This window comes from Emydura macquarii, unplaced genomic scaffold (genome assembly GCF_026122565.2).
Source record: "Emydura macquarii macquarii isolate MOO-44397 ecotype Brisbane River unplaced genomic scaffold, CSIRO-AGI_Emac_v2 contig_2473, whole genome shotgun sequence".
Classification (NCBI taxonomy): Eukaryota; Metazoa; Chordata; order Testudines; family Chelidae; genus Emydura; species Emydura macquarii.
Window position 1 is genome coordinate 11,552,682 of NW_027132610.1, and position 16,118 is coordinate 11,568,799.

The following is a 16,118-nucleotide window of genomic DNA, read 5'->3' on the forward strand; positions in this document are numbered from 1 at the left end:
TAACCAACAATGAGATAAGTACTTAACTTTTCCTCCTCTCTATTCTCAAGTCTAAAGAAATGGTCTGCCCCTGTCAAGTGTTGCTCTTGAAGACAGGTGAACTGATCACCAGACCTATTCACTGTTTCAAATGGACATTCTTCCATCTTAGAAGAGATCCCTCATATGGTTGTACTTAAGGAGCCTGTTCAGTTTTTCCTTGCTCCAAGCTAGATGCTCTCATTTTCTTTGGGTGATGATAACCCCCATTGCTGGTGTTACCGTGTTATCTATAGCAGAAACATAGAGCAGCACAGACCCTGCACCTTCTTCTCTTCCTTTCCCCCTACTGGACCAGTTGGGGGTTCTCCTGGATTTTGGTCCCTCTCCTCTCTCAGGTCAGAAAATTGAATCTTTGGTACTACAGAGTTAGACAGAGAAAGGTCTCCTGCCTCTAGAAGATCAGCTTTTATTCTACTTTTTCACCCTGGGCTGCTGTTCATGAAGATGAGCCGACTCCATATGTTCCTGTCAGGATGGCCTCAGCATGTTCCATCTCTTGGGATGAAAGGCTGCCCTGCCCTTCAGGCTACTGGTTCTTCAGCTTTCTGTGTGGGGTTTCTACTTTCTCCTCCTAATTTGGACAGGCACATAAAAAGAAGCTGGATCTTGTCTTTCAATAAGGCATTCCACTGAAGTATCATTTGAGGATTTGTTTGTCTGTACAAGGCCAGTACTCAGATATTTGGAAGAATCGAAGGAAGTAGAAGGAAAAGTAGTGTTTTCCCAAAGAAACAAAAAAGAGAACCTGGAGAAAATGGATCTTGGAGACCTGAGATAAGCTGTGTTTTGAATGATTTTTTTCCACAGTTTTTGGCAAGATTTATAGTTTCCCTTCAGCTAAAGATGGCAAGTTTTCTCTTCTTCCTTGAGTTGATAAAGCAGTTATTAAAGTGCCATTAAGAATTCCTCTATTCCTAGTGACTCTGACGTCACCACTTCCAATTCAAGAGAGACTATTGAGACTTGGCTCTAAGAAAGGAACGTAAGTCTGCCCTGAAGAGCCATAGCTTAATTCCCAATTCTTCCTGGTATACACCTTCTCTAGAGTGAATTCAAGACTTGATTAAGTAGATAGAATGTCACAATAAGCTTTCTAGAAAGGTAAGTCTTGATCCCCTTCAAGCTGTTGTAGGCAAAACAAAGCTTTGATGGTGGTATTTGTGAGGGAGTCTTGTGATTCAAGTAATTCCAAATCTGGCCATTTAAGCAGGTAACTTGCGACACTGTGTCTCAAGTAATCAATGCTTTAGCCTGCCTGCAGTTTCTGATGACGAAGAATAGCAGCTTCCTGACTCCAAGGTTTGTCTTATCTGGGAGCCCTGTCCAGTACTGCAAGGTCAAGGCAGTTGAATCTTATATGCTCTGCCTCATTTTTGACTCAACTGAAATTTGGAAGTTTGCTCGGTCCGGTTGACCTCAATATTTAAACTTGTTCCATGAGCCAGGCCTGTTCCAGGAGTCTGCTGCTTTGCTTCTTTTCTTTCTGAGATAGTGATTTCAGCTCTTCTCATTACCTGGTCATTTTCATGTAGAATTCTGAGCCTCCTTTCAGAGGTGGGAGGATTGCCATCAGTTGTGGAGTGTTTGTTGCCTCTGTTGGTATATAAAGCTGGACAGCCACACTGAATAATTGCTTGGCTAAATAAATTTGACCTCTAGAAGCAAAGAAATAGGATGCCTACTGGCTGGTAAACTTAGGTTCAGAATGAGATGATTCAATAATCACTTGGTGATCAAACAGACAGTACTTCAGTAAGAGCATATTGACTGTAAACATAGGAAAGGAGGATGAAAAATAAACCTCTTTGGACGCCAAGGCTCTGTTACACTTAGCAGAACTGTATTTTCAGTTCACCAGAGTAATCTATCTAGCAAGAGTCCTCAGTGTCCAAGCTGAGAAAATTTTTATTCCCATCCAAGAAACGGGAACTCAGTTCAGGAAATTTGCAGTACTGCGGTTGATACCAAACATTGATCAGTTTGCTCCCTGATCTGAGTAGGAATATAGCTAAATTGTGCAGGAGATTTAGACAAAGGAATGTTTTCTGTCGATGCCATCTCTATCAGGTGAGAAGATGGTATATAATTTCCCACTACAGCCTTCAGTTCCGAGTATGATTCACTCAGAATTTAGGATTTCCATACCTTCTGTCCCAAGGCCTAGTCAATCACCAAACTGTGACATGTATCCTGGGAGTTTAGGGGGTCAAAGGGACTCCCTTTTGGAGTAGACCTCGCAAAAAACCAAACAAACAGCAGCAAAGTTTTCAGTTGAACAGTAGCGACAGCCATGCATATGAACTTGCTTCATTCGTCATACTGAGAAACTGATTTCAGCTGGGGTTATTTATATACTTACATTTAGAAGCAATTAAAAACAAATACAAACAAACAAAAAAATGATAAAATGCAAAAAATCTTTGAATGCGATGTTAGGATTAGCTTTAAATACAAAAGGTCATTAAATGCAATGCTTCTCATAGAAACAACTTCATTGTTCATAAAATATTTTTTATTACTAGTTAAGCTACTAAATGATTATCTCAATATATCCATAGTATGCCATTAGGATGTATTACTGTTACTGAAAACTTTAAACTTTGACTTTGTGATTAAACATTTAACACTGACATTATCAATTTTTTTTGCATTTAATATACTCCTGTATTATTCAGCAGAAGTAATAAGTCTTGTTCTGATTATATAACCTTTTAGAATTGTGCTCACACTGTATCCATTTGATAGCATATAATGTCAAGTCTTCACTTCAAACAGATTTCTCTTTTTTTGTGACTTGCAGACAGATGCCAGCAGTAAAGCTATATTCTCAAAAGTGATGGTAATTACAAGTAAGTCTGATTAAATATTTTATGCTGTTAACGATTAGAATTAAAGTATGATGCTTTCTGGTTTACAAATATTTGATACATTAGCCTATAGACTATTGCAGCAAACCTATATTACTTTATACTTTTTAATTAAGGGGATCATCAAGGCAACTGCAAAAACAATATTTAGTACATAGTCACAAATAAATCACAGAACTAGTTACCTGGTACTGATATTCCTCCTCACACTTTGACAGCATTTCTAGACAGCATTGTAGTAAAATGGATGACAGAAGTAAACAACTTGTCCTTCAGCACTTACAGCAGCACACAATATATTAAAAGGTGTTGACTACAGATTTAACACAGGCTGTTCGTTGTCACCCCGGTTTTTAACATATAATGTACTAGAAGAAAAAGTATGCTGATTATTAAATGTTGCCATTGCTAAAAGACCTGGGGTTTATTTTTTTTCCTTACTCCGTATTCTTCTATTTACTGTTTAAGGAAGGGCTTCTCAAACTTTTTTCCACAGTATAGATCTCATCATAGAGTATAGGAGAATAGTGGAGAATCAATTTTGTTAAAATTGCAGTGTGAAACTCCATGTTTTATATGTACATGATTTGTAAATTGGATAAGGTCAGTTTGTGTAAATACATTTTGTATTTTTATGGTGTACCACCCTTGCTGTGTTGCTTCTGATCTGCATCTCCCTAGTAATAAAAGATTCTATAGGTCAAATGCTGGCCCATCACCTTTTCTGCCTTAGCTCTTTGTATTACCAGCAGAATAGGGAGCCTTAGGCAGTGGGGAAAGAGAAGTGACTGGCCTGGATTCTGTGAGAGAAGCAAAGAGGAGGCTGAGAGCACAGGGGGAAGAGTTTTAGAAATGGACATTTTAGCTAAAATCTGCAGCAATATGAAATATGAAGCTACATTGTGTTTTTCCTCTTCAGTGCCCTTATCTGCCTGATCACCAATATTTTAAAAACAATACAAGAAAAAAATAGTTCAGTAATAAAATATAAAAGTAAACATTTGCTTAAAAATTAAAAATGGTCAAGTTGATACTAATTTTAAGATCTTTTTTAATTTTTAAAGGAAACTTGCCAGATCCTGGCAAGGCTCAGGATTTCATGAAGAAATTCACACAAGTTCTGGAAGATGATGAGAAAATAAGAAACCAGTTAGAAATGCTTGTTAGCCCAACATGTTCTTGCAAACAGGCTGAAGGATGTGTGGTAAGAATAGCTTTCAGAGTATTTGATGTTATTTTGGTAACTGAATTGGTTATTAACTTGTTTCAAATATATATATATATATATATTGCAGCGAGAAATTACAAAGAAATTGGGCAATCCCAAACAACCTACAAACCCTTTCTTGGAAATGATTAAGTTTCTTCTGGAGAGGATAGCCCCTGTGCACATTGACACTGAATCAATCAGGTATGTATTTTGTTTGGGTTGCAGATAAACTAATGGAAGATTTGACATGTAAGTAATGGGTTGTCAAAAAGACACAATCAGATTAAAATATTTTTAGATACTGTATTATTTTACCTGTTACTAATTACATCATAGATTAAAACTGTTTTAAAATTAATTTTTTGACATTTGTACTGTTTTTTTGCATTTCATTCAGCTTTGAAAATAGCTGAGCCCCTAAGATTATTTCATTTAAAAATCTAGAACAAAATCTTTGTTCCCTGCATGATCTTGTCTTAGTCTCTGGTCAGGTCATAGCGTGATTCTAAAATATTCTTTTCATCTGAAAAAAGTGGAAAAGTTGAACTGGATTTCTTGTTTTCTTTTTAATTTTTAGAACCAGTTAAGACCATTATTGTATGTCCAAGTTTTCCATTTAAAAAAATCTGGTCATACTGTAATTATGAACAATCATAAAAGCAATAGAAAACATGCACATTTTAATTAATATTCATGTAGTGCATTGCAAACAGTAATATTTATATCACTGTAGACATAGCAATTGAACTCTGTACAGTTATACTTCTAAGTAATGGAAGGGAAAAAAGTGCATATGTGTTAACAGTGCAGAAGCATATAGTTTTGCCTCAAGACCAGCCTTCCTTTTCCTGCAGTCACCTGCCTCATTCAATACATACTTTCCAACTTCTGTAACAAATAAAGTAGGAGTCCTACAGACTCAGTCTCTACGCAACCCTCATTCATTCCCTGATCACCATGTGTCCTGTGCACTGAATAAGGCAGGGGTCCCATGGAAAGATCAGCATATTATCATGTAATTGAACTGTATCATAATATCTATGTGCAAGGAAATGCAGAGTTAAGATTGCACAGGCTGTCTTAATTCTTCCATTTCTTAACTTTTGAATGTTTGACTTTGCAACCTTAGTGGTGTTTTGAAGTAGTTTTTTTTTATCCAATTTCCTAAACTTTTTTAGAAATCAAACTGAAAAAACAGAAAATCCACAATTGTTAACCATTTTAATCTACATGTGGGTTATTAGCAGGCTTGGAAGCTTTAGATTCACATCACAGACCTTTACTACTTGTCCCAGTGGAAAGTCTGGTAGTACTGGTAGGCTTTGCCAGTGGGTAACACAACTACTTGCTCTAGACCAGTGTTTCTCAAATAGTGTTCCGCGGAATGGTTGAGTTGAAGGGTTCCGCGAAAAAGCGGAACCGCGCCACCGAACAACTGTCAGCGCGGCGCCGAAACCAGCCTACACCGCGCCGCCGAAAATGGGAAGAATTCCTGGACTTGTCGGCGGAGGGTATGGCATGGCTGCGCAAGGGTGCCGCGGCGAAATATAATTGAGAAATGCTGCTCTAGACAGTCGGGATTTGGAAATTTTGGATTCCAATCCAGGTTCTGCAGGGGAGTGTACTCTAGTGATTACAGACCCTGCTGCTTTGTTCTCCCCCCAAATTCTCCATCATAGCCTCTTTGTACTCTCTGCTCCTCTTCATTTGAGTCAGACTATTTCTCTTCCTCCTTCATGCTGTCTGTGTACTAGCACAGTGTATTGAGAGCACAGGAGAGACTACCTCCTTGCTGTCCATTTGGTGCTTGGTGAGTAATTGCAGGAAAAATCCTGCTCAGTCTCTGCAACCCTGTTGTGGAGCATGCTTAGTGCTGGCAGAATGTTCTTAGAATTTAGCTGCAATCCTCAGCATATGGAGATGGCAGTTCTCAGAGGCTTATGACTTGACTAGGTTTCTGCAAATTTTCAGTGTCAGCAAAAAACACTTCACTGACTCCAGAGTGACTCTTACTGATTTCAGATTGCCTGTTCCAAAATGTGCAGGTGCTAGTTTTTTCAAAGAAATGGTTGTAAGAATTTTTTAAAATAGGGAAAAATACGTTGTTTTGCTGAACTTTTCCTGAAACTGCTGCACAGTTTTCATGGGAACTTTCAATAAAAGCCTGGTGAGAATACCTAGCATAGTAAGTTTGAGCCAAAACAGTAAATTTGGCAAAGTTATAAGCAACTAAAAGCAGATGCTTATGGTAGAGATTTTAGAAGACTTCAACTATAAGATGAGAGATAGGAGAGTGGTGTGCATCTGTTAGAATTTGCTGACACATGAGCTATTTTTAATGGCTACCTGGTTTAAGCACAAGAATTGCTATAAGTATACATTTCAATATCCATCAAGCATCAGTGCAACCTTGGATCATATTCTAGTTTGCAAAAACCTTGACTAATCTCATCCAGGATATATGTGCATTTAGAAATATTGATCTAGCTATGGAATCTGATCATTGACTCCAAAGAGCAACAAAGTTGTTGCATTTAATAAGGTTCCAGATGGATATCAATTGCATTGAAATGATTCAGTGTTGACAAGCTTCATGATGAAGTGATCACTAATAGTTATGTGGTAGCAATTTCCACGAAATATTCCATATTGGATTATCTGCTGTCTATCACAGAGCAAGAGTGGTCTTTATTTTGTGATTCTGTTGCAGAGGTTGCTGAAGAACAACTGGGTCTAAGGAGAGTGAAGAAGCAACCTAGGGTTATAGGTGATACCATCAAATTATGGGAAAGAAAAAGGTGTGGTGTGGAATGAACACCGGAAGGTCAGAGTTGTGTCAGTGCCGAGAGGAGGAAATGAGCAGTAGAGGAAAAAGAAATGTCTTGAATGGGCAGTCAAGGGTCTGGCAGAATGATTGATTGTAATTAGCATGGCGCAGTCCATTGAGGAAGTTTCTGAAGACATGACCAGAAATGTGTATTTGAGACTTCGCAGGTCCTAGTTGAACCTGTTCTCACAGCTTCTGTCAGTTAAGGACAAAATGAAGAACACTACCAGGATATTTGTAACCCTTCCGTGCCTAGGGCAGCCACCTGAAAATGCCAAGGTCAGGGCAGGCTGTAAAAGGAGAGCAGATTCTCCCAGCACTGGTGGGTGACACTGAAGTCAGGCTTCCCAACCAGCCACAAACAGTGCTTCTGATTCCCCACACCAGTTATCAAGAAGCAAGTACACAAATATACACAGCCCCCTTTACTGCGTTTCAGTCTCTGGCTCCCAATCAGCCACTAAGTCTAGTAAAGAGACCAGTTATTTAAATTCTATGCTCTTTACCAAAAAAAGTTCCCTCTGACCCCAAAGGTCAGCCACAGTACCAGATCAATATAAGTTTGGATCTTACCCAAAATGCCACGCTGACAGTCAATCCATTAGTAACTAAAACTAAAGATTTATTATAAAAAGAAAGAAAAACTATAAGGATTAACACAATCAAGTACATACAAATGATTTGAAAGTCCATATACATCAGGTTTCTAGAAGAATTGTGGAGTTTTCAGGCTTGTATAGTCCCTCTGGTATATATCCAGTACCTGGATGGGTCTCAGTCCTTTGTTTCACAGCTTCAGTTGCAGATGACTTGGTCCAGAGGTAGATAAGTGACTGGAAGCTGAACAGGATTGAAGACAAAATGGATTCCAAGGTTTCTGCCTTATATATCCTCTGGCTTCTGCCATGCTGCTTGTGTAATTTTACAGGAACCAAAATGGAGTCCAGAGTCACATGGGCAAGTCCTGGTGACTCATCAGGTATATCCCTGGCTTCTCCCCCTAGGCCCCTTGCACCTGGGAATGTCTTAATGGGGCATTAAATAGGCTATTATTCTGCAGCCATCCTGTCTGGGGTGTGTCCCAGACAGCACAATTTGAAATACAGATATATCAAACATATCCATAACTTCCATTACACGTATAACACATGAACATAAACATTATCATCTTACTTAGCATATTATAGCCTTTCTAACAGTACCTGATACGGCATACCTCACATGAATTATTATGATTTTGACATACTGATGTCAAACAGTATCATAAATGCTTGTTCCTCCCCACCCCCCATCCAGTCAACGTGACACCCCCAATGCGAGACTGGTGTAGAAGGGAGTAATCAGAGCTCCTGAATACACCTCAAGGGCCAGCGTGACAGAATTGATGCACAACTTAAGCATTGGAGTAAGGTTGTTCCATTTTTTTAAATTAATTAATGCACAGATCACCACCAAGGTGTAAATTACATCTTAATCCAAAAATGAACACCGCAGAAAACAGGCAGGTGACATTAGAGGAAGTGATGCTTGCAGTCATGCAGTTAAGAAATAATAAAACATCTGGTCTTGACAATATTTCATCAGAATTACTAAAGAATGGAGGCTCAGATATAGTTCACTGGTTTTGTAGAGTTGACTTAAAAGTTTGCGAAACCAGTCATGTTTCAGAAGATTGGAAAAGGAGCTGTGTCATTCCTTTTTCCAAAAAAGGAAAGAGATCCCCTTGCTCAAATTATAGAGGAATAAAATTGTTGTCAATCTCAGTGAAGGTGCTTTTACGATCATATTACTAAATTGATTGAAATAGTCTCTCAACCCAAAAATGAGGGACAACCAGTGTGGTTTCCATACAGGTCAATTTACAATCCATTCTATATATGCTCTGCAGAATGTTATTGAAAAACAACTGGAGTGACAAAGGGAAGTTAGCATCACATTTATAGACACATTTGCATCCACTTTTGACTCAGTATGTTGATCAGCACTGTGGATACTGCTACAGCTACTGCGGTATCTGACTACTTACTGTCCCTTGTGGAGAAACTGTATAGTGACACATTTAGCTGTGTGTCAGTGGTTATATTACACACTGGTTTTCAGTAGAACTAAGAGTACACCAGGGGATGTTCTTTCCTACCTTATTTAATATTCTGATAGACCATGTGATGACAAAGCTGATTGAGGCCAAAGTACGAGGTGTGAAATTAAATTCATTTTTAGAGGATCAAATTTATATCGCCTTATTTGGAGAGCCTGCTAACCAACTACAGCGAATGCTGGAAGAGCTGTGAAAAAGTGTGCAGAATCTGTGGTACTTAAAATCAATGGTTATAAAACTAAAGCTATGCATGCCTTCTATAAAAGGGGGAAACAAATGATCTGCTGATGCTGCATGTAGATGGCAATAACATTGAATAGGTGAATAGGTTTATCTGTCTGGGTAATTGGTTGACAGCTGGAGGCTCTATATCCAAAGAAGTCGCACATAGTGTCAGTCTTGTCAATGACATATCATCTTCAAAGATCTCTGTTTGGCTGATGGGATGTCTGGGTGACAACTAAAATATAAGTGTTCAGCATGGTAGTGATGATAGCTTTTTATGTGGAGCAGAAACATGGCGTTTAGAAACAGCTGAGGTGAGAAAATTACACAGTTTTCAGTGTTAAGTTATGTCATATTAACAGCCATTGGTTTGATTTTATCATAAATGAGAGAATACTTAAGTGATTCTGACAAGTTGCAGTCTTGAACCAGTTGAGAACAAGACAACTGCAATGGTGGGGTCATGTCCAACATGTAGAAGAAGAAGGTATGCATTTACAGAAGGTTTCTAAAGGTGAAGTTGAAGGAAGAAGATCATGAAGCCGACCATGAATGAGGAAGGAAGATGCAATTTTGAGGGGTTTAAGCCTAATCCCTCATATACTGACTCATGCTGAAGGAAGAAGGATTTGCAAGGGACCATTGAAGATGAAAAGCCACCATGGGTACATCTTAGCAGTGTGAATCTGCTGCTGCTGAACTATTGGTGTTGCTACCAGTTTCATCTTTAATACAAATATGTTTTTAAGACATAGCAGAAGTAATATGTGTGAGGGCATCTTTTGACTAGGGCCGGCCAGGAAACAGAATTTCTGTCCTGTGGAAAATTTTTTGAGCTTTTGGGGGGAAAAAAAAGTCAACCTAAGTCTGGAAAAAAGTTCCCAATCTTAAAAAAATTGGGAGGGGCACGGGGGACCACATTGAAATTTTAAAATATTTCATTTCAGAAACAGCAAAATGTTTCTACAGTCTGATTATTTCAATGTTTTTGAAATTAAATATGCTCTTAAGAATTCTGTGCTGCCTGACTGGTGACTGCCAGGCTCCTTGGGACACTGAGGAACCAGCCGCCCAGCAGCCCTAAGAGCCAGCTGAATGGAGTCTGGGAGCTGGGCAACCTGCCATGTGGACAGTGGGGGAAGTGCAGAGCCTGGGAGGCCCATTAGCCAGCTAGGCAGATTGCATTGGAACCAGGTGTCCCGGGTAGCTGAGTAGGCTGTCAAGAATCAGGTAGCCAGCTTGGCTGGTTTCCATTTAAATTTAGACAGAATTGATGTGTTTTGTGGAATGGTTTCTTTCCATCAAATTGGCATTTTCTGATGAAAAACTGTTGAGTTGGAAAATTTTCGACCAGCTGTATTGTTGATGAAAACCTTTGTATACTTTTTACAGGTTGTTGCTGTTTAGTGAATCATTCAATCTCAAACTGCTTGTCTTTTTAATTAGTCCTGCAGGGTTCTGTGTTTAACTCTATTAGAAACGCATCTGGTTGTGAGAAATAGTGATGTACATATTAAAATTATTTCCCACCTCTCTACCTGTAATCAAGATAAGTTTTCCTTCTTTGTCTGACTAAATATTGGAGACTGAAATCGGTCTGCTTGCTCACCAGTATTGTAGTTACTGTCCATTTTTTGGCTTTTATTGGACTGACTTCTGTTGCTGAGAGACAAACTTTTGAGCTTCTTTAGAAGAGCTCTGTGTGAACTTGTAAGCTTGTCTTTTTCACCAACAGAAGTTGTTCAATAAAAGATATTACCTCACCCAACTTCTCTCTAATATCCTCGAAAGATATGGTTGCAACAAGACCTGCATACATTTTTTTTACTTGCAGAAGGAATAGTATACCTTCTTTCCTATTCTGACTTGTTTCTCATACTCCATCATCCTAGTATGGGTTTTCTGCAGATACGGGAGAATGTTGTATTATGTTAGAAACAGCTCTTGTTTACTCAATTTAAATTTCATGAACATTTAAGGAAAACTTTAGTACTTGGGCACAATGAGGTATTGTGGAAGCAATAATCAGTGAAACTAAGCGGATCCTCAGACAACTGCCCCAGCAATATATATTGCTGCAAAAACAAGTGCTGGTTAACATTTTTATTCTAGATTTTGAATATATGTGACACATTAGAACCCAGAATGTATATACACAGACAACTCCAGTACTTCCAAATAATTGCTTTTATTTTAATCTTCTAAATATTGTCCGGTCCATGTCTGACTAGCGTATTTCTCCACTACTTGCTATCACTGCTTACATTAGCTCCCTTTCTGCCAGAGCAAACCCAGAGAATACCCAGGATGTTTTTCAGGTGTGTGTGTCTAGGCAGCTGCCTCTGCATTGCCCACCAGGTCTAATTTAGTAATCACAGCTCCGATTCAAGCCTGATCTATGCTACAGAATTAGGTCAATGTAAGCTACCTTATTATGTCAGTGTCCCCACTACAGCCTTGCTACCCTCAATGTAAGTGCCCTACTACACTGACATAATGACTGCACTTCCACGAGAGGCGTAGGATTTATGCTGGTGTAGTTAGGTTGATGCAATATCTATGTAGACACTGTGGGTTACTTACATTGGCTTTTGGCTGTCGCCCTGAGATGGGTGGGAGAGTCCAGCTAGAGCCCAACTGCCTCACGAGCTCCCGTGTTCCCACTCCCAGACAGGCTGCCACCTGAGCTCCCCACTCCACGCCAGGCCTGCTACTTGGGCTCTGGGCTTTCTGTTCCCCGTCAGGAGGCCAGCTGTCCCCCGGGTGGGGATATGAGAGCCAGGCGGGTGAGGTGGGGGGGGAGGGCAAAGCCAGGTCCTGGCAGGCAGCTGCATGCCCCCCATACTTGCTCCTCTTAAGTCAGTCACTCTGGTGAGGATGTGGACCACTAGGAGAGTAGTGTGGACATGAATTACCACAGTAATTACTGCAGTGGCTATAAGTTGACCTAATGTAGATTGACTTAAGTTTGTGGTGCAGACAAGCCCATAGTTTCCATCAGTTTTAAGAAACCAAAATAGCCAGTAATGTCAAGTGGAAAAATATTTTAACTCTAACTGAATCTCAGTTCCTCATACTCAGACTTACGCTTTGGTCCCCTTAAACAGAGTAATTTATTTACAGCTTTTTTTATTCATCACCATAAACAAGGCATTTTTGTAAGGTTAAATATTACATTAGAGCAACCATCTCAAAGTATTTATTAGGGATGGGCAATCAGATATTTGTGTGAGGCTGATTAGCATTGCTTTCCTAATAATTTGTACTTAATGTTTTAGAAATGGACATGTTAGCTTAAAATCTACAGTAATTTGTAAATTTGAGTGAACATTGTTTTCCTTCTCAGTGCCCTTATCAAGCAAGTAAACAAATCTATAGATGGAACAGCAGATGATGAAGATGAGGGTGTGCCTACTGATCAGGCAATCAGAGCAGGTCTTGAATTGCTTAAGGTAAATATTTTCTTGGTCTTCAGTGAACATTATGATAGGTTTGTTAAAATTCTCTAAAATAACTATGTTATAATATATTAGTTCTCAATTTCTTAAGCTACTATAGGCTTTGCAGTAGTCATCCAGAAGAAAATGTTTTCCGTACTGTTCAGGTTTAATCAATGTGAGAGAACAATAGAAACTATAAATACAAGCTCAGCATCTTTTCACGACTATTCTCAAACATTACTGTGTCCTCCTTTTTCATGCACATCATAACAAGGTAGTGAGGATATTTACATGACATGCTATATATTTTTTTCAAAGATTAATTTTAAAGTTGAAAGTATTCTCTTCTGGAGGTTTGGGTTTGAGCTATAGCTATCACTGTGTGCATTTGCCTTAATTTCCATCCCTCACCTCTGTTTTACTAAGCTCTTCTTTTGGTTTTATTTCTTTGTCCTGTTTGTTGTGTACACTCCAACATGCTGGCAATTATAAGTACAAGAAGTTCCACCATATCATATGTATTGACCTGTGTTGCTGCATAACTTGGCACTTAGGGTATTAATCCATAGCAGAGTAACTTGCCTCTGCCTTCAGAAATCAACTACAGTGGAACTTGGCTATAGGCAAGTTGTTTAATAATTTTCAAAAAAATCACTATTTCACTAAAACAAGAACCTGTTCCTAATTTTCACCACACTTTATTATTATTATTATTATTTATTATTATGTATAATATTAATATTGGGATAGTGTGCCAAGGCCCCAGACAGGATGAAATTCTTATGCTAGATGTTGTACAAACATAGTTAAACGAAATTCCTGTGTCTCCTGATCTCCTATTTTTCTTGTAGCTGTGACAAAACAGAAAAGGGGAGGAACTGATCACCTTGTGATTTACAAATGTGTACTCTAAACAGTGTGAAAATCTCTTTAATTGAAGCAGTACAGAATTTTCATTCTGTTTAATGATCCTACTTCTGTTATATCTGACTTTGCTATAAAGGATTCCACTGTATGTGTTGCTCATACCACATATGCTTAGTCTATACCAGGTTTATGGCATCAAGTACATTAATGAGTACAGCCTCAAGTATATGAAGGCTTTGTGGGTCACCCAAAAATGACAGTTGTGTTCAGACAATTAAAGACTTTGAAGTCTGCAGAACATACACCCCAGATTATCCAGAAATATGGAAGACTTGTCTGAGGCCAGCTGGTTTAACAGTATGGGGACTTTGGGATAGGGAAGGATGAGTGTAGATGTTCAACATCACTAGTTGAAGATCTCTGGAAGTTGGGACAAAGTTGGAAGAAGTCAGGAGTAAAGGGACAGGTTTGAGTTGTCATCAGATGTGGTGTAAAAAAGACCATAGGAGCCATGATATTTGTCAGGAAGACAATGTAGAAAGAAAAAGGTATCCAAGACAGAACTGAACTGTTTGAATATCAACAGAGGGGAGGGAGAGGAGGAAGAGAATCTACCAAAGTTAATGCTGATGAAGTGGTCAGCAAGGGTGGAGGAGAGCTAGTAAAGGACAGAATCCACAGAAGCCCAAGAAGAGGGAGATAGCAATGTGAAAGGCAGCAAAAAAAATTAAAGGAGTATGGAGAAGAGGCACATGAGTTTGGAAAGGAAAATATCATTAATGATTTTAATGACGACAGACAGTTTCAGCAAAGTGGAGAGGATGTAATCAGGTGTGAAGGGGAGGAAGTTGAGGCTCTGAGACTCAACAGCCCACTCAAAGAGTTGAAAGGAAGAAGACGCAATAGAGAATGAAGTAGGATCAAGTAGTGTTTCTTCAGTGTAGGAGATCCAGGAGAGAGAAAAGGAGCTGGAAAGGCATAATGGAATGTGGCCAGTTTGAAGAGTTAGGGATAAATATTTTTGAGAGACCTCACTGTTGGACATAGGAAAAAGAACAGAATCAAAGGATTGTGAAGGGAGGTTGAGGATGGGGAGAGCAAATAAAAACATTAGTAAGATCATTGGCAGAGGAAGATGAGTGAGCAGAAGTAGAGGGAAAGAATGTCTTGAGTGGCGAGGTGAGAGACGTAGGATTACTTTGTCAAAAACTGCAATGTATTATACGGGTTCAAAATATGGCAACAGATAATGACATTTGGTAATTTATACAATGGTTTGTTTTTTTTAAAGTTGACATCTGACTTTTTGCATTATTTTTGCAGGTCCTGTCATTTACACACCCTATTTCATTCCATTCAGCTGAAACTTTTGAATCCCTTCTAGCTTGCCTGAAAATGGAGGATGAAAAGGTGGCAGAAGCTGCATTGCAAATTTTCAAAAATACAGGAAGTAAAATTGAAGAGGACTTTCCTCACATCAGATCGTGAGTTGGATATATTTTATTTTAGTGAAGTTTTTTATTAAATGGAATTCTAGAAGTGTTACATTTTCTTAATCTGGAAGTGCCATATTCTTCATTTTTTGAAGGAAAATATTACTTCAAAGAAAAGTTTGGGGCACTCGGGCATTTTAATATGAATAGCGGTGAGGTTTAACTAACGTTAAATGCATTAACTGATGAAAGGTTGAAGTACATGTAATATGTGAAAAGCAATATTTTTGAGTGATGGTTCCTATTGTATTCTACTGAGGGTTTATGCATGCACACTATGTGTTCAGAGCCAGAGAATTTGTCCATTAGTCCAGAGTAGTGTCCATTAGTCCACACATGTGCCATTGGCTCCCCTCATGGTTTTGTCTGAGGTGATGAAGGACCGACAGCTGCATCTGCAGTTCTTTTTCGAGTGCTTGCTCACATGTCAGGTATGTGTGCACACCACATGCACTGGTGCTGGAGATTTTTCCCTCAGTGTTACCCATAGGGCCAGATCTAGTGCCCTCTGCAGTGGCGGTATGCTGGCCCCTACTCCTCTGTTAGTTCGTTCTTACTGCCAGTATGGTGCTGGATCATCTTTGCCTTGGTAAGCCTTGTACCAGTGTTTTCATCCGTAGATTTAGTGTACATAGTTTGTTAGATAAGTTTAATTAGTAGTTTAGATATAGTTGTAATTAGTTCCTCAGGGATATAGCCCCAATGATGGGGCATGCTCCAGTCCCTGGGCCTCAAACCATGTGCTTCATTTAAGAAGCTCATGCCTGTAAACGATCCTCACCGGAGCTGCTTAAAGTGCCTGGGTGAGACCCACATTCGGGACAAGTGCAGGATCTGCAGAAACTATAGACTCCACACTAAAAAGGACTGGGACATCAAGTTAAGAGCATTCCTGATGAAGTTCACTCTCAGACCAGACTTCGAGCCTAGCCACGCAGATTCTGTGCCCAGTACATCGGCATCTACTTGAAGTGCCTTGCTGACACAGAATTCATCCTGGCACCAGTCATCATCCCTGGTGCTGAAGAAACGGCACAAGAAGCTGCATG

At 39.2% G+C, this 16,118-nt stretch overlaps 1 protein-coding gene across 5 annotated transcripts in view; it reads left to right on the forward strand.

Moving 5' to 3' along the window:
- Positions 1 to 16,118, forward strand: part of PDS5B (PDS5 cohesin associated factor B) — a 195,617-nt gene that overhangs the window by 106,314 nt on the left and 73,185 nt on the right. For all 5 annotated transcript variants that reach the window (XM_067562968.1, XM_067562970.1, XM_067562973.1 and 2 more), the window contains 5 exons: positions 2,843 to 2,891; positions 3,974 to 4,113; positions 4,205 to 4,320; positions 12,616 to 12,721; positions 14,900 to 15,060. In XM_067562968.1, coding sequence (XP_067419069.1) covers positions 2,843 to 2,891; positions 3,974 to 4,113; positions 4,205 to 4,320; positions 12,616 to 12,721; positions 14,900 to 15,060 — 572 coding nt within the window. The remainder of the gene's footprint in view (positions 1 to 2,842; positions 2,892 to 3,973; positions 4,114 to 4,204; positions 4,321 to 12,615; positions 12,722 to 14,899; positions 15,061 to 16,118) is intronic.